The 24,838-nt window shown below is 52.8% G+C and overlaps 1 protein-coding gene across 2 annotated transcripts; it reads right to left on the reverse strand.

Annotated features, from left to right (window-relative positions):
* Positions 1–24,838, reverse strand: CTDSP2 (CTD small phosphatase 2). Of its 2 annotated transcripts, none has more exons than XM_058308344.2 (8): positions 24,223–24,838; positions 11,027–11,175; positions 9,466–9,504; positions 8,893–8,994; positions 8,241–8,297; positions 4,350–4,442; positions 4,023–4,208; positions 1–3,829 (listed from the first exon to the last, which is right to left on the reverse strand). In XM_058308344.2, exons 1-8 carry the CDS (start codon positions 24,284–24,286, stop codon positions 3,704–3,706), a joined length of 816 nt encoding a protein of 271 aa, XP_058164327.1. In that variant the 5' UTR covers positions 24,287–24,838; the 3' UTR covers positions 1–3,703. The 2 variants fall into 2 exon arrangements, with proteins under 2 accessions (XP_058164327.1, XP_058164326.1); XM_058308343.2 differs by having other exon boundaries at positions 11,027–11,196; positions 24,223–24,836.

Raw genomic sequence — 24,838 nt, forward strand, 5'->3', positions numbered from 1 at the left:
TCCCATTGCTGGATGGGTTTTTAAAACCCGCTTTTATTAATTAATTGCAAGTAATACAAATATTCCAAAAATATAAACAGACACTTAATGGCGTCCTACATTTCAAGTTTTTGAATACAACAGATTTATCAAACCATGAATCTGTAACCAAGGTAGTCAGAATCCCATAGCCCAATCACAGTGGGAAGCAGATCCCCTATCCTCCAAATGGCATCTTGAAGGGGGAAAGCAGCACAGATAAAACATGTCACACTTGGGGTAATTAAAAGCAGAGAAGCTCACGGGGCTCAAAGAGAAGGGTGTGTTCTAGGGACAGGCCTTATGGCATTAATGGAATGGGGCAGCAGGCCAGCACCTCTGACCTCCCCACCCGATTGAATGCAGATATTTACCAGCTTAAAAACAAAACTAAACTAAAACTCCACTTTACAAAAAAAAAAAGTAACTGAGGGACAACAGTGCCAAGTAACTATCTGGAGAGCTGAAGGGAAAATGGGCTTATCTTCCCAGACAGGTAGTCTGGGGGCGACCTGGCACAGGCCTGCCCTAGAAAGTAGCTGCCCTACTGAGGCCTCAGGAGCAGGTAGAGGCAGAACGGAATGGGATCCATTTCCCAGGGAATGACTGCCTTCAGGCTTCCCTTGCCTAGCACAAAGAAGCTTCTGGGCCGTTGTTTAACAGAGGTGAGTTTATACATTTACAAAATGGTCAATATCTTTGGGAGACAGGAGAGAGCTTAACAAAAGGTCCCAGGTAAAGTGAAGGCAAATGTACTCAAGGTTTCTTACCTGTTCAGCAATTAAAATGTATTTAGAGTCAATTTCCTTAAGTCATTTAGGGCCCAGGACACACCTGTATTCCTCTCTAGTAAGGGATCCATGGGCCTAGAGTGTCTCCTCTACAATGTGCAGAGCAGAAACCCTTACCTGACCCTTTTCCAAACTAGTCCTGTGTCCAAAGCTCCCCCTATGAGGGGGACACGAACATCAGGCTTTTGATTTAGAAGCCCAATCAGAGAGACACATGGTGTCCCTGAAGAGGCACCTTAAAAACTGACCGTGGCAGGTGGGCCGATTCCTGGCATGGCTTGAATTGGCACTGACCAGGCCCTGTGGCCTACTGCCTCCTGAAGACCAGTCTCAAATGGGAAGGGCTGGTGGGAAGTCCTAGAACAGATTCTGGGATGAAATGGCTCCCTCCCAATCTTGCCCTCCTCCAAAATTGAGTCTGGCCTGATTCCTCTGAGGAACAAGTTTTGCAATCATCATTTGCCCCCAACTCACTGTGCAACTGGAAACCGGACAGCAAATAATGACTTTGGGCTGGTTCTGTCCACATGCATGGACCCTGTTTAGACTTATTTGGCAGAGTTTCTTCTCCAGGGGAGGGAGAAGAGGAGTGGGGATGGCATTTCTGTTGAGGAACTGTCGGCAGGTAGGGCAAGGGCTCCATGCAGAAGCAGCAGGGGCACCAAGCCACCCTGGGCTCTGGTCACAAGTCACTCTGGGCACTTGGGCAGGCCCAACAGGAAAGAGGGTAGCAAGTTCTACCCCTACCTGGAAGAATGTGGAGATATGAGGGCAGAAAGGGTCCTAGGAACTGGATCCGCCTAGGGCCTCTCTTATTGCTTATTTTGTCAGAAAAGCTTGGCTGGGCCCAGGTGGGAGAAGTGTGGCCCCACCTAGGGTGGGGTCTGGGAGAGGCCCCTCCCAAAGTAGTAGGATGGAGGCCTAGGCCAGGGCTGGCTGGAAGCCAGAGGTGCCCATTTCCCGTCAGATGCCTACCTGGCTAGCACTAGAGCTCTCTTTTCTTTACCTGAAGCAGGACCCCACAGTTATAAGGGAATGATGCTGGGGAAATGACCACATGGCCTTCGGGGACTCTGTTCCACTGCTGACACCAAAAGGCAAGAGGAGGACTTAGAACCTCGGGGCAAGGAGGGAAGATGGCACCACGACATGAGGGGAAGATGCCAGCCGGCCGGCCAGCTCCCACTTGGAACACCAAGCTGCTGCCCTGTCTCACCTGGCGGGTTCCTGGGGCTGGACCTAGTGTGGAAACTGAGGATAATGGAGATGAGTCCTGAGTGGAGGTGTCCCGCACCTGAAGCAACGTACAAAGGCTTTGTGACACCTGCCTACAGGGAAACCAGAGATGAGGACAGGAGCTCCCTCCTGCCCCAGGAAGGGAGAGAACCCCCCCCCCCCCCGCCCAGGGCGGGCCGTGATTAAGGCAGTGATGCTGAGGTGGGGCTCCCTTTGGGAGGCCCCCTCGTGCTCCCAATTGCAGCAGCACTTCCCCTTTTGTTTCCCCCCCTGGAGAAACTTCCATTCTGTGACAAGTTTTTAAAGCATTCACTCTTCAGAATCTTTGAAAACAAGAGACACCCAAAGCACAGGTGCCTGAGAGGCTCACTCACCCCTGAGCTCTTCTGGGCACCTGTTACCAGAGGCATGCATGTTAGTCCGGCAAACCAAGTGAAGAGAACAAGCATTCCCTCAGCCCAGGAAAATCAGGGGTGCCTCTGAGGCCCTGGAGAGAAAAAAGTGACAGCCAGGAAGGGTGAAGGCTGGAGCAGACAGCTCGGCACAGGATAGGTCCTGGGAAGACACAGTAGGAAGGAGCCCTGCCCAGGAAACAGGAGGGGCAGGGGCAGTCCAGAGCGGTCCTTTCCAGCCTTCGGAACGAGAGTCCTTTCACCAGCACCGGCGGAGAATCCCTGAAGAGCAGATTTATGGAACTGGTCCCAAGCTCGGCTGATTTACAAGCCACAGGGACACACACATTCATGCTTTGGGGATTTTCCTCTTCCCTGCAGCCCCAGTCCCCAACCCCCACATTTGTCTCAGGGCTGGGACTGCAGCTTTGTAGGAAACAAACCAGGCCCAACACTCCATGTTTATAAAGAGAATTTTAAAACAGAGTCAAAAGAACGGAAATCAGTTATCTGTCCTCTTCCAGGGCCGGGAGACCTCCTTCCCCACGGGTTCGACTATGGCTGGGTGCGGAGGAAGGCAGGCCTGGCACCCGAGCGACTGGGGAGACACAGAAAGGGCCCGTGCCAGGCACTCGGAGGCAAGTGCAGCCCTTAGGCCACAGGGCCCGATGGCCATCAGGGCACCGGTTCTGGAAAAAGTTTCCATCTTCCCAGAAGTGTTGTCTGTCTGTCTGCAGCAGCTGGCTGGAGAAAGGTTTCACAAAGGCGTGTGCCTGGAGCACCCGGGGGCGGCCTCTGACCCTTCCTCCTTGGCATAAACCTTACAACACTGAGGAAAGGCCATGTTTGGCAATGGAGCCTTCAACAGTCTTCATCCCTGTGGAGCTCCATGGCTCTTAGGATAACTGGAGAGGCGACAAACTTGGGGGGAGTCTTGATCTTTCAGTTTCTTCCCCAACCAGACACACTGTATATCCCATGGCCACAGTTCAAGGCAAGACACACACACACGCTCACACACACACATTCACACTCACACACGGATCTTGGGAACCCAACTCAGGAAGCAGGTAGCTCTGGGTATAGCGTTGGTCTGATGTTTGCCCACTTGGCATCTAACCCACCCTAAAGCTCTTTCCAATCACTTCTCACTACTTCCAGGCCCCATCTGGTGAGGCGCTCCAACTTCCGCCGTCTGTCTGGTCATAAAGGCACAATGTAGGAAAGTCCCCTGCTGGGATGGTCGTTGCTTGGAAGCAGGCAAGGCTAAGGGGCCCGCAGCTGCCCAAGGCTGGTGTAGACATCCTCTGCTCCGCTCAATTCCTCAAAGATTGGGATCAGGTTCAGCAACTCAGTATCTGCCATGTCATCAAACCAAGACTGCACGGGTACCTATGGCAGGGGAAAAGGTGGAGTTAACCTCCCAACTACCAGTTCTTTCCTTCCCTTGCCCCAGGTCACTGGAAGCCGTGGGGTGGGCCCACTCGAGGTAACGTGCCTCTCTGCTTAGACCACAGCCTGCTCCCCCTCCCACTGGAGCAGGTACTCCCGATTCCTGCAGAGGGGGTGTGTCTGGACCACTCACTGCATTCTCTGGATGGAAGATGTAAGAGGCAGGCGAGTTGTCCAGGATGAGGGTTTTCCTCAGGTCCCTTCCCAGACGGCTGAGGTCCTTGACATAGCAGCCCTGGTGGAACACACAGGATTCACGGAAGAGGCGGGCCCGGAACACTCCACACCGGTCCAGCAGGTCCGTCACAGGGTCGGCGTACTGTGGAGAGAGAAGATGCCTTTGTTTGGATGCAGTCCTGGTCCTGCTGTGGCATCCCGTGGACCAGCAAAGAGCTGCTGACCACTCCTGTGGCTGCCAAATCTGCTCCTGGTTCTTTTCTCCCCTCCTGCTCCCAGGTACCTTGGCCAGGCTGGCAGTGAAGAGGACACATTCAAAGAGTTCCCCCATTCGTCTCAGGAACTCATCCACATAAGGCCTCTTGAGCACGTATACCTGAGGAAAAGCAGAGCGGCTTGTTGGAGGCATCCCTGTGTGGCTGAGTATCAGTCTTCTTCACCAGGGATGCTCGGACTTCACCCTGTCTGACCCCCACCCCCAGCCACTCGGAACACCTGGCGGAAGCTTTCCGCCCCACAGACCAGCACTCTAGTGTCTCTCTATTATCAGGCTTCTGCTGGCTTGGTGATCCCCACTGTTCGACCCAGTTCAAGAAGAAAGAAATACGCCAATGTCTCAGGAGCCATCTGTCGCCAGTGGTGAACCATCAGCTGCCTCCAGAAACAAGTAATCAAGAATAGGCCTCGCGGATGGAAACAGCCTATCCTGGATTACTTGAATCTAGCCACAGCCTCTGTGGGAGCTTCTTGTTCTTGGCCCCGCAGGACAGCCTGTGCAGGCCACCAGCAGACATGGCGCAGACACTTCCTGAAACCCCCCAAGCTCACGCGGCTTCTCTGAACTGTGCCAGGGAGAAGTAACTTATCCCCCTCAATGATCGCAGACTAGGTACCCTGCAGCTTCTCACTTGAGAGGCCCCCATTTGTGCTCACTCCTGCCATCCACTCCTAACACCCCGTGTGTTCACCTTTCACGATCTTGCATTTTGGCCTAAAGGGTCCTTTGGCTGCATGTCCCCCATCTAGCTGCATTCTTCTGCTTCTCTCCCTCCAGTCTCTTTCCCTCTCACCCAGCCTACACATCTGCTGGAACCATTTCCCTCTCAGCCTCTCGAGCCACAGCACTCTCTGGCTCAAGAAGACTGTGCCCACCCTGGCTTTTTCCCGTCTGGCATTGATCCTCCCTCCTGGAGCTGGCCTCAATTGGCCACAAGCTCATCAGACCCCTCTTGGCACCACTGCAGGACCCTTTGCCCCAGGCAACCCACTCTTGCCTCCTTTAGCCTGTCATTTCTTCAACACATCTCTCATGCCTACTCAGCAAGCTCAGCATCCTTTTTGCTCAAAACCTGCCTTGTGCAGGTAGCCCTCCCCCCTTACCATCACACCTCTTTTATATTATTTACTCCCCTCCTTGTTAACCAGGAGTTTACAGTGTCTATTTGCCACGGGCTGTACACATCTCTAAACCCTCACCTAGACTGTAAAGGGCTGGTGGGCAGGGTGCAGGCAGTCCGAGGGCCAAGCCTGGTTCTGATGGGTCTGATGCCTGGCAGAGCACCCAGGTTGGGGGTGAAGAAAACCCCCAATGGACACAGGAAGTGGCCCTCAAAGCCTATCTCCCTGCAAGTAATACTGCTCTTTGACCAGGCCATGTGTTCTTGATCATCTGACCCTCAGGCCAGCTGGCAGCTTCTGGGCAAGTGTTCCAAGTACATGGTCTTTCACTACCGAAGCTGCATGATCCTGAAACCCAGACCGAGCTGGCTACGCAGAACTGGAGCCTGATCCTGTTAGATGTGGCACTCTGTATACATCTACCAGAATCCTGTGCTAAGAACACAAGAGAAGAGGAACTGAAGAAGGCTTCACAGAGAGAGGCCTGGGCTGGGGAAGAAAGCGTTCACCAGCTAGACAGGGCTGAGTGGGCACAGGAGGAAGGTTTTCCAGGTAGGGAAAAAAGCTTGCAGTGGTTTTCTTGCCTGTAACAGGGAGAGACACCAACTCATCAAGATGAGATAGAATGAACTAAATCCTAGAACAGTGCTGGCCACATGGGGGGGCGAGTGCTGTGTGACAGCTATTCCTATTATTAGATAATGTCAAGTATTCTTTCAAACAGCCTGGCTGCAAAAAGAAGAGAAGGGTGACATCTAGAGGGGGATGAGGAGCAGCAAAGTTCTGAAGATGAGAAAGTCTTGGGTCTGAAAGACACCAGTGTGTTGGGGGGGGGGGGAGGTATTTGGGAATTCCCTATATTTTCTGTGTAACTTTTCTGTAATCTAAAGCTTCTTGGAAAATAATGTGAAAAAAAGACACTGAGGGAACATACAGAGAAACTGTCAATATACATAAAAGATAATAGATCTTACAGTGATGAAAGGCACAATGCAAAAAATTTTATTTTTATTTTATTTCTCTTATATTTGGGCTTTGTTTTGGGGGAGGTTTTGGACTGCAGGAGGGTTGTGACTGGCAGGGGAGAATCCCTGGTGCAGGGGGTCGGTGCTGGGGGATGTGTGGGGAGGGGTGCACCTGGGGCCTGCATCTGTGGAATACGAAGGTGTTCATGTGGCAGGGGATGTTGTCTCGGGGGGTGCAGACCCACACAATAAATGACGGAATATTCAATTCCCATTCTTGCGAGTCCTGTTTCATTCTTTCTCAAGAACCTCTAGATTCTAGAACATGGACAGTTGCCTAGGGAAGGAAGACAGACCAATAGGCCAGGCCCTTCATATTGATGAGTGTACTTATAAACCTTGTTCTTGTGAAATCAAACTTAGCCTAGTAATTTATATTGCCTAAGAGTTACCTCCTGAAAGCCTCCTTTGTTGCTCAAATCTGGCCTCCCTCTAAGCTAAACTCAGCATATAAATTGACTCATTACCTTTCCCACATGGGACATAACTCCCTGGCACTGAGGGACAATTATCAAGCACCAACTAGTGATGCATTTGGAAAAAAGCCTAGACCAAAAGGGGAAAATATTAAATACAAATGAGTTTTTATGGTTAAGAGATTTCAAAGTGAGTGGGGAGGTCATTCCAGAGGTTGCACTTATGCACGTCTCAGGAGGATCTCATTGACTGCCACAGGAATGGTGTCTCGAGCAGGGGTGCTCCTGAGGGCTCTAGCGACATCTAGACACTACAGGCAGAGCGGACAACCCAGTGAGTCAGCACCCCATCAGTGGGCCTTACTTTGGAACATATGATAACCTATCTCCCCAGTGTATCAGAGTTAGACTCATATATAGTTTTCCTACAAATGGTTCTTCTGCCCCTTTTATTTCAACTTATAATTAGCACTATACCTGTTAAATACATGTCCCAGAGACTGAAATCTCTGGCTGTTCATATGCCGTTTGAGCCCTGAATCTCGGTAGAGTTGCAGCCAACACCTATTCTCCAGTTCATCGAACTCACCCGGGACAACTAACAAAAGGATGATGATGAATAACATCCATCCCATAAGACAGAGTACCTACAACTGCAAGCAAGGCAGTTCCATCCATCTGCCCCATCTGAGCCCCCTCTCAAATGGAAGCAGAGTCAGCATCACCATCCCCAAATCCTCGAGACTGAGGAATAAATAAACCTAAGGTGGGAATGCAACTATGGGCTATATTATTCTAGCAATGGAAGAACTTGTGACATTGATAAAAAGACAGTGATCACCAGAGGTTCTGAGGGGAGAGGGAAGAATAGGTGTAACATGGGGCATTTTGGAGAAAATGGAATAGTTCTGCATGATATTACAATGATGGATACAAGCCATTAAATATTTTGTCAAAACCTATAAAATTACGCAGTGCAAAGTGTAGACCATAATGTAAACTCTAGATCATGCTTAGTAGCAATGCTTCAATATGTGTTCATCAATTGAAACAAAAGTACCACACTAATGAAAGATGTTGTTAATGGGGAAAGTGTGGGAGGAGGAAGGGGTGGGATATATGGGAATCACGTATATTTTCAATGTAACATTTATGTAATCTAAAGTTTCTTTAAAAATAAAGGGAAAAAAAAAAAAAAAAAAAAGACACCAGTGTAACAGGAGCAACTGAAGCTACAGGAAGGGGATCAACTGAGGGAAGAGAGCCCTGGGAGGGGCAGGGGCTCCTGAGCAGAGATGGGAGGCTGGGCTGGGTATGGCCTGGCAGGCAGCTCACCTGGTGAGTGGTCCCCTCAATCTCTACAGGCACTATGAAGTCAGCATTGTTGATTGGCTGGAAGGCAGAAAAGTGACTGAGGTCAGCATGGAAGGGAAGGCAGAAGCCCCTACCACACCCTAGTCCCCTGCCACAGCCACTCTCCTGTCCCCCGAGGGGCCAGGAGGAACAGATCTTAGTGCCTCTAGGAATCTCCTCCCGCTGCCCCCACCACGAGGTTCTCACCCCCATACAGGGCGCAGTATGCCTTTCTGGTTTTCTCTACTTACCGCACCCTCCCTGTCCAAATTCTACCTCACTCAGAGAGCTTCAGGGCCTTCCTAGGTTAGCAGACATCTGTTAACTGCACAGGGGTGAGGTCCGAGGCAGATTCAGCCTCTCTCTCTAGACTGCTGTGTACAGAAAGAGCCCTCGAACTGTCTGTGCTGTGGGGCCACTGGGCAGATGCTGCCTGATGGCAGGGACCGGGGGAGGAGGTTCCTACATGCTTTGTGTGACCTCCAGATGCCTGGGTGCCCAAAACGCCAGAGGCCAAGCCCTCCCCTTCTGGCCATCCTTATATCCTCAATTTTAGGCCACCTCACAGCACCTGAAGTCAGACTCATGAGAGAGCCCAAGCTGGACATAGAAAGGGCTCCAGACATTGAGTTACCTTAAAGGAGCTATGCACAAGGGTTTCGTCCAGGTCAATGACCACGCAGATCCTTCCTTGATCTTCCTCTGTCACCTCTGGGAGCAGGCAAGTCCCCGGGATCTGAAAACAGAGCCAGGGTGCTGAGATCTGCCCACCAAGAAAGCCCAATTGCTTCCTTTGGCAGAACTGTGGAAGGGCCAGGCTGATTATGGAGAAAGAAGATATCCCCCTGCCCCCCGCCCCCCCACTCTTTCACCAACCCAGGATAGGCAGCCTTTGAAGGTCAGGAGGTATAGGAAGAGGACATAAGAGCTGGTGCCTTGTTTTCTAGCCTCCCACTAGGACTATTACAGTGATCTGGACCCTGAGGGTGGAGGCCGGGGCTGCTGTGGGATGCACATCAGCTGTGGGAAGTGGCCACATAGCACCCACTGTTCACCCAAATCTAATGTCTTGAACATACTGGGCCCTCAGTAAATATCCGGAGAACTGGCTTCCCGGGGCAGGGATTGGCAGCCAGCCACCGAGGAGAGTTAGCCAGGAAGCGCAGGTCCTGGGCTTCTGAGCACTTACCCTGCTGGATTCACATACCTGATAAAACTGGTACTGGAGACACTGGAGCAGGTCCGACTGCGGGAGAGATGGAGGCCGTCAGGGCCAACCCGCCCATGCCTCCCCGCCCTGACCAAGCTCACTGCTCCCGCCTCAGGCTTGGAGGGTGACTTTCTCCCCAAGACCCTAACCGCCTGGCAGCTCCGAACGTGACAGAAGGGAGCTGGGCAGGAAAGAGGAAAAGGCAGAGCTTCCTTCCACGCTAGGCTTGATGAGGGATGGAGAAGATGGGGTCCCTGAGCTCAGCGGCTGCTACTTCTCAGCTGGACACAGTGAGGAACAGGGAACTCATGCAGCTGATTCAGGGACACAGTCAGAAAAGCAAAATCTCTACTCCTCGCTGTGATGGTTTAACCTCTTGCTTAGTCCTTGAACCCAGGCTGCTCTTTGAGGATACTTGTTTGCCCTCTCTGTGGGAAATAGAGCACTGAGCCCCTACAGAGCCGCAGATCAACCACCGGGAGCTTACACAGTACCTGAGTAAGAGGGAGGTGGAGTGCGGAGAGCTCAGACAGACTCCTTCCACCTTTTAATAATAATAAGGATGCCGTTAGGCTTGTGAAAAGTACTAAGTGTTCTTAATGGAAACCTTGAAGGAAAAAAACCTTAATATTGGCATTTTAGTGTATTTCCTTTCAAGTCACTTTTAGCAGTCTTTTTTCCCCTATAACTTAATATAAGACTACATAATACTATGAAATTTTATATTTTGCTTTATGACTTAATGTTACAACTCAATATTTTTCCATGTTATTACAAATTGTTCCTAAAAATCAAATGTTTAATACTTGTGACATGTACTTTATTTGACCTCTTTTCCCTTATTAGATAATGAAGTGACTTTTCACTGATGTGCACATCTTTAGGCTGGTTTCGAGAGAAGGGAAGGATGGGTTAGGCCTTGGTTTTTTGGAAAGGGGAACCACTGGCACTGGGGTGAGGTAATTTTTGTTGGACAGGGCTGGCCCTACCCTTGAAATGCCAGAATTACCTTCTGGTCACTGTGAAGATTCAAAATGCTCACAGATACAGGTGAGAACTGCTGGTAGGGCTTATCAGGACTGTGGGAGGGTTACCAGTCCCTGGCTCCCTGCAACTCGGGGAACTGAGAAGGTAGTTTGCGTAGTAGAAAATAACAACAAACACAGGTTTCAGAGCCAGATGCACCTGAGTTCAATTCTTAACACTACCATTTATTAACCAGGACCTCTTCAGGAAGCTCCATAACCTGTCTGGGTTTTAGTTTCCACAACTGTAAGGTGGGAATCCCATGAGTCTCCTGGCAGGGCTGCTGCATGGATCACACGAGACCACATACGCAAAGCGCTTTGTACAGTTCCTGGAACCCGGAAGGATCTGGGCCACAGGGGCCCTCAGAAACCACAGATGCATCTTGGTGTGGAGGCCCAAGCCCCCAAAAGGGACGTGACAGAAAACAGACCCCTGAGGGAAGGGCAGAGGCCCACGTGATGAGGCCTGCAGGGATTCCCCACCAGCAGGCTCATCCTTGCCAGCATTCCAGCCACCCTGATCCAGTTACCTTAGCAATGGTGTTGGCTTCCTCCTTGTATGCGGCGAGTTCAGTAGAAGAACTTGACTGGCCAACATGCTGGGCGCGAAAACAGCAGAAAAGGGCCTTGAAGATGTTTCGCCCACGAGGCTTCTTGGGAGAGGACTTGGAGACGAGGCCTAGAGCAGAGGGAACGACAGCTAACAGAGGGAATGACAGGAATTAGCTGCAGGGCGCCTCTGTCTACAGGTACCTGTGCCCACATCCCCTCCACGCTCCACCAGGGCACACAGGACGTGCCTGGCAAATGACCAAAACCAGTTAGCTGTGAAACATACATGTTCTTTATTCCAGCATATTCTCTTTAAAGCAGAAATGGAAGGAATTGTCCACTCTCTAGTTTGGGATCTGGGGCACCTAAGCTGCAGGATTTCTTCCTCATTCTGTTGGGGATGCTCAGAGATGGGGCCCTGCCTAGAATCCAGCTGTTCTGCTGTTCTGGCAGGAGCACATTCAAGGTGTTTTCAAAAGTAATTTACAATACACAAATGCCCCTTAATACCAGTTCCCAGGAGACTACCTGTCCTAGGTAAGGGAATAGCCTGGTCCTCTTCAAGCTAGCTAGAGGTGCAGTTCCATTCAGTATCAGCTTCCCTAAGCTGGCGCAATGGCAGCAGAACTGAGCTCAACTTGCCGGAAAACTCCAGAACAGCCACAGACCCAAGGAAAAAGCTGTACTCTGTTCACACCCTTGTCTCCCTCCCACACTCCATGCCACTTTCCTTAAAACTTGCTCCCTTCAAAGACACACGGCCTGACTAAAACATAGGGGGATTATCCCCTTGGGACACACATCCAGCCTTGGGTTCTAGGCTGATGTCCTGCTTCTACACTGCAGCTACCTAAAAATCTGGGTTTGAAAAATACGAAGCCATTTTAGCAGGAGCGCTGGCAAGGCAGCCCTGGAAAGGCCAAATGCATACAAAAAGCTACAGACATTACAGGAACAACAGAAATAAATTTCAGAATATCTTCGGCAAGTTCCTTTTGCTTTAGATGAACGATTCTGGCAATGGCTGAGCACAAGAAGATGCAATAGGTACCGTGGCCAGGAGGTGGTGCTGCACAAACGCCGGCAGAACAGTCCCCAACCACAGGCGCCTCTCCCCTGGGCCCGGGTATCCCAGAGCTGGGCTGGAGATGGAGCCAAGGAGCCATCCCAGTTTAAAGCAAAGAGAACATGCCACGCAGGACAACTACCCCTGTGTTGTTTTGGGGTGAGACAATGTGGTGGATACCCAGGAGCTATGTGGAGTTCCCCGCTCCATCCTCAGAGCCCACACCAGGATGGCCCTTGCAGAGAAATGAGAGAGCCGTTTACCACCTAGTTATCAGGCCACTTGGGCTCCTGGAGAAGAGAAAGAAGAGGAGGAGAGAAAACCAAACTCTGCTCCCCAGGACCAAGGACCAGGACATGACCCACGCACAGCAGTCAGTCAAGTGGCAGCCAGCACTGCCCTTACTCAACAGAAAGGCGAGGACTTTCTGCAGGTGCAGGCTGGGGGCCTCCCTCCAAGGCCACAGCTGCTCTTTGGTCAGTCGGTTTGCGAGCTCCCCCCCCCCCCCCCCGGCGTGGGTTAGGACCAGATCCGGACACTGAGATGACCATTGGAAACCTTTTAGAAATGATCAGGTCTCCCCAACAATTAGCCTAAAAACCTGGATATCCATTCTTAAGGTCTTTCTGGGGAAAGAGCCTAGATAACCAGGGCTTGGATATTTGTCATGAAGGAAGAGTTTGCACGGGGCACATCCCCAAGACCCCTGCATCAAGGAGCAAAATTCAGAGTAGAGTTCAGCACTTGGTGAGAGCAGGACAGAGGTTCTCTGGATTTCCCCCCTACTTTTAATAATCTATGCAGGAGCGGATGTGGCTGGAGCAGTTAAGCACCTGCTTCCCACATGGGAGGTCCTGGGTTTGGTCCCCAGTGCCTCCTGAAAACAAATAAGCAAACAACAAACGAAAAAACCAACTCAGGAGAGCCAGTGTGGTTCAGTGGTTGCTGACAGCATCCCACATACAAGGTCTCGGGTTCAATCCCCGGCCCCTGTATCTAAAATAATAATAATAATAATAATAATTCTATGCAGAAACTGGAGGAAAAGGACAGTTTCCCCACCTACCTGCATGGCCCACATTAAATTCTAAGACCAGGAACTCAGAGCAGATGCTGACACAAAGCTCTAAGCCTGAAGCTGAACCATTGCTTTTCCTTTGGTTTATGAACCACAGAACCACAATCAGAAGCTTAACCGGGGCACGGAGCCTTTTTTAAAAGGCCACATGGCCTGGGTCTTTCCTGAAGAGAGGCCTTCAGGAACACACTCAGCATCTCAGTGGCAGACGCTGTGAGGCTGACTAATCCTGAGAGGCAAGGGGTGAAAGGGCCCCCTGGCTGGGGCCATGGAGACGCCTGCCAGGCAGAAGCGCTTCAGTCTGAACAGGGGCTTGGGGAAGGGAGAGCCCTCAGCTCGTTCTGGACTCTGCGGGGAATAAGAGTCTTCTCGAAAACACAATGTGACCAGGCAGCTCCAGGCCTCAGACCACGAATGCCTTGAACTCAGGGGCATGAAGAGGACTGGTGCTTGGGGGAGAGTGTGGAGCTGCAGTGCCTGTGAGGGGTACCCCAGACCCACAACAGCAAGGTCAACACCCCAGATGTCCCTCACTCCTTCCTCCTCTCTGGGTACCGTTTCCCTCAACCCTCCCCCAGACTGTTAGTTCTCTTTACCTTTACACAGGCTGCTTCTGAGCATCCAGCAGTGCCTGCCTCAGCCTCCAGGCGGGGCCTGCAGTGGCCTCAGCCAGGTACATTCATCAGCCTTTGACCCTCTGTGGCAGATGCTCAAAAACTTCGGTTGAGTGACTCTGGAGTTCCAGGGCCTGTCAGTGCTACAATCAGGCTTCCATTGGTTTGCAACAGCTCAAAGAGTAGGAAACAGAAAAGCTTCCTTTATGTGAGGAGAAGCAAGTGAGGCTCAGAATGAGCTGAGTGCCTGAGGCAAGCTACCAAGTCTTTCTGGGCCTCATTTGAGGACGTGCCCTGTCTGTGTCAGACACTTCACGTCATTTAATCCTCACTACGAACCCATTTGTAGGCACTATACCCTCATTTTACAGAAGAAACGTAAGTAAAGAGAGGTTAAATTACCTGCTCAGGGTCACACAGCTAGTATGATCGCAGAGAGAACATCTGAACCCAGGTGTGCCTGATGCCAGAGCCAAGGCTCTTAACCCCGTAGGGGCCTCTGGCAGCTGAGAAGAACCATGCACTTCTACTCATGCAACAGCTGGGAGGCTGCCCCGCACTCTCAAGGCCCCTTCTTGTTCTGTTCCTCTCTAGGACTGGCTGGTAAACACCAGTTTAGGGTCTAGCCCCCCTTCTTTGTTGGCTTCTTGAGGAGGCCATCAAGGCTGTACGGGGAAACACCATGCAAGGCTCTGGGATTGGGCTTCACCCAATCCAGACCCACACCTGCTCACCCAGCAGATTTCTCTGGGAGAGCGAGAGGACAATGAGGGACGGGGTGGGCTGGAGCCAGGAGCTTTGCTCCTAGACCTGCTTTGGTCAGTGGGCTGGCGGCTGAGGGGGAGCCATACACCAGTGTGGGATCTGAAACTCTGTCAAAGAGCCTTTCAAATGGCTCCTTCCAGCCAGCTCTCAGCAGTGCCCCTGACAGCCAGGTGCAGGGCACCCCCACCCCGCCATGTGTGATGGGGAGAGGCACGCAGGAGAGCAACGCTGGGCACAACAGGACTTACAGGCCTGTGGGGATGTCAGCGCACCCACATTCCCCAACAACAGTGGGATTCCAGTGGGTGCCATATAGCCCCACAGCAGCTGCTCTTCACCGCCCCCCCCCCGCCCCGTAGACATCCAGCTGTTCTCTCCTGCCCAGCTGCTCTATTGCCGTTCTCTCTGCTCCAAACATCTAGTTTGAAGGTTGGATGTTGGAGATGACCAGCCCAGATGAATGGGGGAACCAGCTCTGGCTTAAGAAGAAAGTGAGAGGAGGCTGAGGACAGGGAAGCGGGCCACCCCTCCAGCTCACAGCCGCAGGGCTTTCTACTGTGGCAGGGTGTAGTGAGAAGGGAAAGCCTAGAAAGTGCCCCTCTAGCCCGAGGATCACCCGGGCTGGGGTCCAGGCTCTGCCAGGTACTCACTGTGGAACAGGAAGAGCCATACAGACTCTCTGAGCCTCAGTTTCCTTATCCATAAATTGGGATAACAGCAAGACCTCATTCTGACCAAGTAGATAACCAAAGTGTATAGTAATGCACGGGGCAAACTCTAAAGCTAAATGCTGTGCTTGTTTTAAGTGTTAGGGAGAGGTGACCACTAAACGGCCCTCCTGCTCCTATCATGGGGATGAAGCTCAAAGTCAGATGGGAAAGGTGCCCCGCCCCAGGAACTCTGATGATGAGTGGGTTTCAAAAAGCCAAAACAATCCCTGTACCCTCTCCCAAACCCACCACAAAAGTTGTTTTCTAGTTCACAAACTCCCTGACTGTTGAAAGCAAGGTTAAACAGAAGCCTCTTAGCTGAGGCCGTCCACCTGCGGCGAGCCTGCCAATGTGGCCCTCTCCCGCTGTGCCTACCCCCATTCCGCCCAGGAAGCACCAGAGGACGATACTGCTTGGCCCTGCCTCTCAGAAGTGTTGTGCTTACAGACTGGGAGAGTTTTGCCAGGACAGCACTATTTTTAACCTTCTGAAGGTCAGGTCCAGGTATCACCCCTGCCAACAGCACGGCTTCCGTGTCCCAGCAAAGAAACTCCTCACACATCTGCCTGGGATTCAGCAGAAGGCAAGCACTCAGGCTATCCGATTTTAGCAAGCCCATTCATGCAGAAGGACGCTTGCTTCATCCCTCAGAAGTACTTCCTTCCCCCCAGCCCCCAGCCCCCACAGCAGAGGACTGTGTCTAAAGAGCCCAGAAAATGGCCTCGCGGAGGGGCCTCCCTCCCCTCAGCTACTGGAGGTAGTATTTGGAGCATTTCCGGAGCTTCTTGGCTGGCTGCCTGGCCCTGCGGCCAAGACGCATCTGATTGGGGCTTCCCATGGAGAGGAGCCCTCCCAGGTCCTCGGCAAGGGGTATCTGTGCCTTGGCTGAGGACAGGCCCTAAAGTGCCAGGTGGACGGAAGGGCTCCTTGGACCAGCAGGTGAGTCAGCGGGGGAACAAAGGGTGAGAGGCCTAGACGCCCCACATGCAGGAAAGCCTGGGAAACCACGGGACCGTGCACCAGTTTCCACAATGCCCAACTGTTGACACTGCTCTCTCCAGTGACAAGGAAGACAGACAGCCTCATCCAGTTCGGCAGCAGTTCCCAAAGTTCCAAAGAGGAGCTGTGAGTCTGACTGCTCGGATTTTTCAGCCACGCCGTTTGGCTCCCACAGGGCCCCTCCCTGCAGCCAGCAGTGGGGGAGGGGGTGCAGTCCTATGAAGCAGATCTTCCATTCGGTTCTTCCCCGGGAGGAGGGCCCTGTGTTTCCCACTCTTCTCTCACAGCTTCCCTTGTGGGGTCTTACAACAATCCTGGCCCTTAATGCCACCTGTGGAGCGGGGCTGGCATGCTACTTTGCCAGGCCTGCCCCCTTCAGCCACCTGGACTCACTGACCTCAACACGGGGCCTCCACTTTAGGGAAGTGCCCTCAAGAAGGGCTCAGTTTTGGAAGCAGATTCCTGGCAACTTCTCAAACATGATCAAGATACTCTGACAATTTCAGAATCAGCCTCTAACTAAAGTTGTTGCCAAAAACGCCATGGGACGCTCTTAAAACACAGTGGGGGCGTGGAGCATGCAGGAGGGAGCTGAGCCTCGGGTTAGAGGCCCAGGCTGGGCAATTAATTACAGAAAGGATGAAAAAAGTTCCAGACTTGATAGGGACTAAAGCCCCAATCTCCATTCACTCAAAAAAACCCAGAGGGCTGGATCCTGCCCCTGCCTTAGCGGGAGGTCTGCCCCAGGCTGTGCTAGCAAGAACAGAGGTGCCATCGTGGGGACTGTCACCACATTTGCTCACCTTGAGCCCTTCCCCTGTGGAAGGCTGCAAGGTGAGGAAACCTGTCAAGCAGGACACAACACCTTCTGGGTGACTGTTTCAGCCCTTGCCTTGACCTTCGGCTCTGACTCTCAGAATGCTTGGATTTGGTCACAGACCACAGACAATCCGGGACCTCTTTCCCCTCCAGCTATGCCAGTTATGTCAGCCCTTCTCAGGTGACACATGCATGAAAGACGGAGAAGGAGCAGCCGAGGCACAGGACAAAACACGGGAACCATCAACTCTCTCTCCTCGAACCAGTGAGCAAGAGAATAATTACAAAAGGTGACACAGACTTGGGATTAAATCCTGGCTCAGCCACATATAAGGTGTGTGGCCTTTGGCCTCGGTTTCTGCATCTGTAAAATGGTACGACTAGCATCACCTATCTCATAGTGCTATGAGAATTACCAGGCGATTAGTGTGTGGCCTGGCCCTGGTAAATGCACCTAAGGGTCAGCTGCTGGTCATTAAGTGCAAAACACTTTTATACCCTTATCTCAGTCTCGATTTCAAACTGTTCATACTAAAAGGGATCATGGCGATTTCTTCCAACTCATTTCAGAGGTTACGGAGAGGTAGTGATGAGGTCAAACCTGGGAAAGTCTTTTCTGGGACTTTTAAAAAAGCGATCACAACCACACAGAGGGAAGCAACCCCCCCCAGTTGGCCAACCTGTTCCTTCCCCACCTGGCTGGCCTCTGCAGAAGGGTCGAAAAAGAGCCTGCCTGCGGGCGCATCCACCTCCGAGGACCAGCTGGCCGCAGAGGTGTGCCCATCAGAGACAGCAATGAGCTGAAGTCAGGGGAGCCGGGTCTTGCCCCAGTTTGGCCTCTCAATAGCTTTGTGATCTTGCTGAAAGTAGAATCTGTCTGGGGTGCAGCTTCCTCACTGGTCAGTTGGGAATGAAAAGGTCTCCCTGCATGGTCCCTTACAAAGTGGTTTCAGATCCCTGAAGTGTGGACTCAAAGGAACTCTAAAAAAGGGGAATGCAGGATGCAAATGAGGCAGTGTGTTACAGCCAAGGCCTGAAGCTCGAGCCTGGCAGTGTGGGCCTGAGCCCTGGCTGACACTTACTAGCCCCATACCCTGGAGCAAAGGTGCTGCAGCTCTCTCCGCTGAGGTTTCCTCATCAGTCAAGTAAGGATGAGTCCTACCTCATGAGGTTATAAGGATTAACTGAGATATTAGGCACACTATGCTAGGAACAATGCTGGATTCGTGGCAAGTGCTCTCTAAGTATTGGGTAAAAGGACCACTACTCTGTCCACGAACCTCAAAATTTTAGGATTCCCTTTGAGGAGCTTATAGGATCTTTAATAAACAGTAAAGCTGGACCCCTCAAGTGGAATCTTCCTGCTCAAAGATAAACAGGCAGTTGGGGCCACTGCTGTGCTTACCTGGCTTTCCTCCAGGGACACCTGTCAGAATCACAGGGAGTTTGGAACACATGCATGCCTGGCCCACCTGCCCATGCTCTGATTTAGCAGGTCCCAGGTGGGGTCTGTATATTTTCAGTAAGCACCACAGTAGATTCTAATGTGTGTCCTGGCTGAGAGTCACTGTCTTGAGGTTGCCAGGGGTCTTTGACTAGCCAAAGTCACCCCCACCATATCTAACGGGCTCAGTTGCTGCCAGCCTCAGAAAACTAGTCTCCTGGGCCTGGTTTTCCTTTATGGGGGGACACTTGCTCTATTCTACCCCTGGGTCAAAAGACCTGGCTCTGATGTCTTTTCCTACGGGCCCCTGTTCCTGTGGAGGAGAGTCCTTGCCTGCTATGGAAGCTGAAGAGCTGGGATCCACTGTTCAGGGAGGGTACTTCTGCAAGACTGTGCTATGAAACCTCCCAGGAATTCTGCTTGGCTCTCCCTGAGGTGGGGAACAGTGTGGATGGGAAAGAGCAAGTTCAACAGGATGCAAAAACTGTTCATGTGTCAAGAGATAAAAGGTATAGGATAAAAAGAAAGTAAGAGCAAAGCCTCATGGAGGCAGGGAACCAAGCACTCTAAAAAGTGGAATGCGCAATGCCAAGGAGAGGCAGCGTGGGTCACGGTTAAGGCTGGCAAAGGGGAGGAAATGGCCAGTCTGCGCAGAGATCAAATTCAAGGCTAACTCCTAGAACAGCTGAGAAGGAACCCCGGCACACCCACCTCCTGCCCTGAGGGAGGCCGTGGTGCTCGCCAGAGCACCCGTCCTGCAGTAACAGAGCCTGGTGCCCGCGCACTCAGACCTGAAGGTCCAGGCACTCTGCCAGACCAAGAAATTCTGTTCCAGTAGGTCTCTGGTCCCGAGAGCCTTCCCGTTCTAAGGAGCCAACTTCTCCACTCTGATTTCTACTAGTTTTCATAAGGGATGCATGCTAATGCACTCATCTGCATCCCAGCTGGGAAATATCCCTCCATTTCAGAACAGGCAGGGAGTCATGTCAGGGACACACCCAATCTCATGTCCCCAAGATAAAAGAGTTCATTCCAGGCTTCCTGGAGCTGGCCAGCCCGACCCGGGATGAAAAGCAGTCTAATGCTGCTTTTGTGCCTCTTCAAGAGAATGTAGCGTTCAATAGTTTTGAGAATTCATTCTACTCATTTTTGAGAGGTCTAGCAACTGCTAGGAAGGTTTAGATTTTAGAGACTCTTCATAGGAGGTGCACGGCTCCCTGGCCTCCTCCCACGCTCCCACTCCAACCCCCCCATATTGAGGTGACAGTCAGAGCAGCAAAAGCCCCAAGGCACAGGCTACTCCTACCAGTGCAGATAAAACCCCACCCCCAAGCACACTGGCACAAAGAAGGGGTCTGTGCAGCAAGACTGTCCGCGAGCCTCAGAGGCTGATCCTGCCATAAGGCCCAAGCCCCCACGCCGGTGTCCCCTTTGACCCTTACCACCTGTCTTTAACCATAAAACGCACAGGACTCGGGTGCTGTTTGCACTATGTACTTGGGGGAACGGAGGAGGGAGTTGAGTAGTGGTCCAGCAGTACAAAAGCTGGACTAAGCATCTACTAAGTGCCAAGCATTACAGAAAGGTAGAAATCATTAACCTAGTTCATAGGTAAGACACCTAGTACCCTTCCATGAGTTGTCAAGGGTCTCACTGTGAAAAGGAAAAGCAAGGATTTGAACGTTTTCCCACTTGCTCCTTCCCACTTTACCCAAACCAAGAACAAAACCTCCCAAGCTGGATATAAAAGACAATACCCAAAATTACTCAAAAGCAAGCAGGAAACAAGTTGCAGAGGAAGAGGTAGGAAAGCAGTGTATATGTGCAAGTTTGTGCATGTGTATACACACTCATATACTTATATATTGCTTTTCTTTCCCATACTGAGTTATGAACACATCTATTAATTCTCCATAGAAAGATTGGGAGCATCAATTCACCTTGGCTGGAAACTTCTACAGTGTTCATCATTTTAACAAAATCTATGATTATAAAGGATTTGGAAGGTCCCACAGAGATGATGAAATGGGTACTTCTCTGCCACCCAGTTTAAGTTTCTTATGGCTAAGAGGGGAGGAAGAAGAGAACATCACCCCTTCTGCCATCCTCTGGGAGGTTTCTCACAGCAATTCCAAAGTACTGCTCATGTGAAAACTCTGTAGGCCAACTGCAACCCCCCAGCCTGGTAATATTAGGGGTTTAGGTGGGTTAGGCATTTACAAACTTGCTGCTAAGTTAGTGGCACTCCCTTGGGGTTCTTTAAGAGTGAGCAATACAAGCTTAAGTTGCTATCCATGCTCCTATACCCTAAAATGGGGGGGAAGCTCCAAAGGAGACACTTGAGCAAGACTCAGAGTGCAGGGTTCAAGATACATGGCAAAGAGAGGTAGAGGAACTAGCGGGCAGGAGGAGCCAGCTGTAAATATGCCCCCTGGCTTCTATGGCAGTGTCAAGGGACCGCCTTTCCGTCCTACCCACAGACAGAGCAAGTAAAGGAGAAAGTCCCAACAAGACTCATTTCTAAGCTTTTCAAGTTAAGAGTTAGCTGTACCTACAGTGTAAGGAGTTTCAGCTTTTTCTTTAAGGAATAAGGCAGATTTTCTCCCTAATGAGAAAACAAGGGCTAGAAAAATGTGCCACCATCCTCATTCTTAGGGACAGTGAGAGTCTCTCAGGAGAACCCTTGCTTTTAGCTAAGACAATGAGTCCAGTTACACATGTGAGAAGAGGAAAGAAGCATCAGGCTTCATGGCAAACAAAAAATGTCCCACTCCCTCAAAAGGCCTGTGGGTCACTGAGAGCTCTGGAAGAGGCAGCCTCCATCCTCTCATTTCATAATGGGACTGTTTCCTTGGCTTCTCCCCATCTAACTCTAAGGCCTTCGGCACAATGTCCCAGCCACCGGGCAACACCTTCACATGGGGCTGCAACAAATGGCCATTCTCTTTGCCAAAATGATGGTAACTTTTATTTTTGATGTTATACACAACCCTGTCCCTGCTGTACCAGGAAGCCATTTCACCCGTCTGTCTGCGAGGATGATCCAATTTTGGCCCTTTTATCATCAATGCTTTCAGCAACTTAGTTCTACTTCCCCTACTGTAATTACTTTTGAATCATCAACACATCCAGACAGCGTTAAAGCTCAGCAAATAGAATGCTAAAAAAGATTTTAAAAATATCCACAATAGAAAACAAGTTCCTTAAAAAGCCACTTATGCTAGGAGCAATTTTCTTTCCAGAAATTTACTAACAAATTGTCTTATACTTCTCTTTTTTCCAAAGGGAAGCAGGGTATGGGAGATAGGATGGGGGGGGGGGGTGCGGGGGTGAGATGACAAGGATAAAGGAGCAAATTAAAACATCAGTGTTTTTTTGCTTGTTTGTTTAAGACGCAGGTTTTGTTTGTAAATAACAAGGAACTTAGAAAGCTGGGTTGGGTGTCCCAGCAGGCCCGGAAGAAAGTATGCCTTTTCTGGAATCCAAAACTATATGGGGAGGGAGAGACCCAGATGGCTACCGACTTGAGAATCCAGATTCCTCCAAGGATAAGTTTGAAGAGTGAATCACAAAAAGAAAGAAAGAAAAACCTAACTCCAAGAAAATCCATCCAACGTCAGCAACTTTGCCCTGTCAAGAAGTCAGTTGCTTTGGCTTCTATTGTTATCTATTCTGCTCCCATCCCCCTTTGACCTGGTGGATGGAACTTCCAGCTGGTTTGTAAGCTGTCCTTTCAGGAGCCCAGGGCGCCACTGCTTGTGTGGCCCTATCACCAGCAGGCACCCTCCTTAGCTGCAGGAGAGGACCCAGGTGGGAAAGCACAGGGCTATTCTTCCCCGAGTCCCCTCTCAACTCTTTTGCAACTCAAGTTTCTCCACCTCTTGCTGGTTCTTGGGGTCCTTTCCTGGGATGAGAGGTTGAGCAGGGAGTAGGAAGAGTCAGGAGTGAAGTTATAAACACAGCCTCACTTTTCCAGCCCTCAACAGAGAGGAGCAGCCAGTAGAGGCAGTGAAGTTGCCACCTGGGTCACACAGCCTAGTTAGTGAGGCAGCCAGGCAAGCAGGGACCATGCCAACACCAAGGTCAGGGGAGCAGGGGCTTCTGGAGGACTTGGGTCTTGAGCAGGCAGGGCGCCATCCCTCCACAACGCAGGCTTATTTAAGGAAGAGTCGGTGATGCACTGAAGCAGACGCTGTGCCCACCCCCTCCCGCGATACCCTAGGGATTTCGGGAAAGGCTGATTGCACCAATCCAGCTTCACTGCCCCTAAGCAATGAGGGAGCTCCTCGGGACCGTGAGCCCCAGAATAAGTCACTTGCTGACCACGCAAATGTTGCCGAACCGGAGAATGTGGGGCGACACCGAGGCGGCTGCCGCCCCGCCAGGCCTCTGTGCACTCAGCTGCAACACTGGGCCTTCGCGCCCTGTGCTCTCCGTGGGTGCTTGGTGGTGGGGGCAAGAGGGGGTCGGCAAGACCGCTCGGGATTTGGTACTAGGAGCGTGCTCCCTCCTCGGCCTCAGGGCCAGGGGGCTCGGGGCCCGGGAGTTCTCCCAAAGAAAACCAACGCTAGTCCCGACTCCCCGCGGAAATTCTGCCTGCTATTTTGGACACATTCCTCAAGGCCAAAAGAAGAACGTGGGGGAGGGGAAGAGGAGTTTCGGGGCCTCTCCAGTGCGCAGACTGAGGGACGCCGTCCTCGGGCCCCAACCTTTCCCCCCGCCGCCGCTGGAGGCCTCGGCCTCATCCCGCTCGCGTCCCCGAAATCACCTCCAAGGCGGGCCCGCGACACCCCTCGCGTCTCCACCTGACCCTCGGGAGGGCTGAAGGCCGCGAGCCGCTGCTCACAGAGAACTCGCACTTCTTCGCTGCGCGATTCAGAAACACGCCGGGTCTGATGCCATCCGGCGAATTATGTAACCAGGGACACGGCTCCCGGGCTAAACAAACGCGGCTCTGTGTGTGCAGCGGCGGCCCCGCGGGAGCGCACCCGGGCAGGGAGGGGCTCCGGCCGCGGCTCGGGGTCGGGCTTGTTTGCTCAGCGGAACCGGCGGGAGGCAGCCGAGCAGAAGCCCGGGGCCCAGCGCGGGGACGCGGCCGCCCAGGTCCCGCCCGTGCGGGGCCCGGGCCCCTCCCCCCCCGCGGCCGCCCCCGCCTCCGGGCGGTGAACTTGGTCCCAAGTCCCGCCGGGCGCCGTCACCGCCCCCCGACGCGAGCGACCTCGGGCTCCGCGGGCCTGGGAAGCACTGGACTCCGGTTCCGGCTCCGTTCCAGCTCCGGACCCCTGCGCCCCCTCCCCACCCTCTCCCGGTGGTCCTGGGCCAGCCGCGAGCCGCGGTGCAGGAAAGCGACGACCTCACTCTCCAACTCAGGAGGGGGCGGACGTGGGTGGGCTCGCGCTTCCAAGCGACCCCTCCGTCTGCCTCCGGAGGAGGGGGTGCGGGGCCGGGTGACAGCTGCGCGGATGCCGCCCCCCCCACCCCGGGCACGTCGGAGTGCCCAGAGGGGTCTGAGTGCCCACCGCGATGCGGAGGCGGATGGACTACGAGATCCGATCGCAATCGCCGGGACTCCCAGCTCCGAGCCACGGGGGGCCAGGCGCCCGGCCGCGGGTTCGAGGCTGTGCTAACCCCCTCCGCGCCCGGGGGCGACGCAAAGTTTTGGGAAGTTGCTACCCCTACCTTGCTTGGTGAGCACCAGGGCGTCTTCCCTCCGCGCCTGGGTGATGATAGAGCCGTGTTCCATCTAACAATCCCGCGGGCCCGGGCTGGCTGGGCGGGAGGACGGCGGGCGCGCAGGCAGGGCTGGGCAGGGCTGGGCTGGGGGGCCTGGGCGGGGGCCGACTCCGGCTCCGGCTCCCGAGACTCCGACTCCCGCAGCTGTTCACATCCCCCCTCGCGTTCCCTTCCCGTGCTGGGAAGGGAGGCGGCCTGTACGGAGGGCCGGCGGCCCGGGAAGCGGCTCCCCCGGGTGCCCCCAGCCCCGATCCCCCGGCGGCAGCTCCGGGCTCCTCAGTTTGGGTCCAACATGGAGAATCCGGAGCGAAAACAAGAGGAGGAAATGGGACACGGGGCGGTTTCCAGGCTCCCCCCTCCCCTCCGTACTCCAGATAAACAACCCGCGGCTGCAGCGCCCACCCCCGCGCGCTTCCCGGCTCTCGATCCGGCCTCTCCAAGCCCCGCCGGTGCTTCCCGCTCCCGGGCAGCGTCCTAGGCCCCGGAACCCGCCACCTGTGAGCGGTCGGGCCCACGGATCGTCCCGAGCTTTGCTATTTTGTTACGGAAAAAGCGAATCCGC

The sequence above is a fragment of the Dasypus novemcinctus genome, chromosome 12 (genome assembly GCF_030445035.2).
Source record: "Dasypus novemcinctus isolate mDasNov1 chromosome 12, mDasNov1.1.hap2, whole genome shotgun sequence".
NCBI classification, from domain to species: Eukaryota; Metazoa; Chordata; class Mammalia; order Cingulata; family Dasypodidae; genus Dasypus; species Dasypus novemcinctus.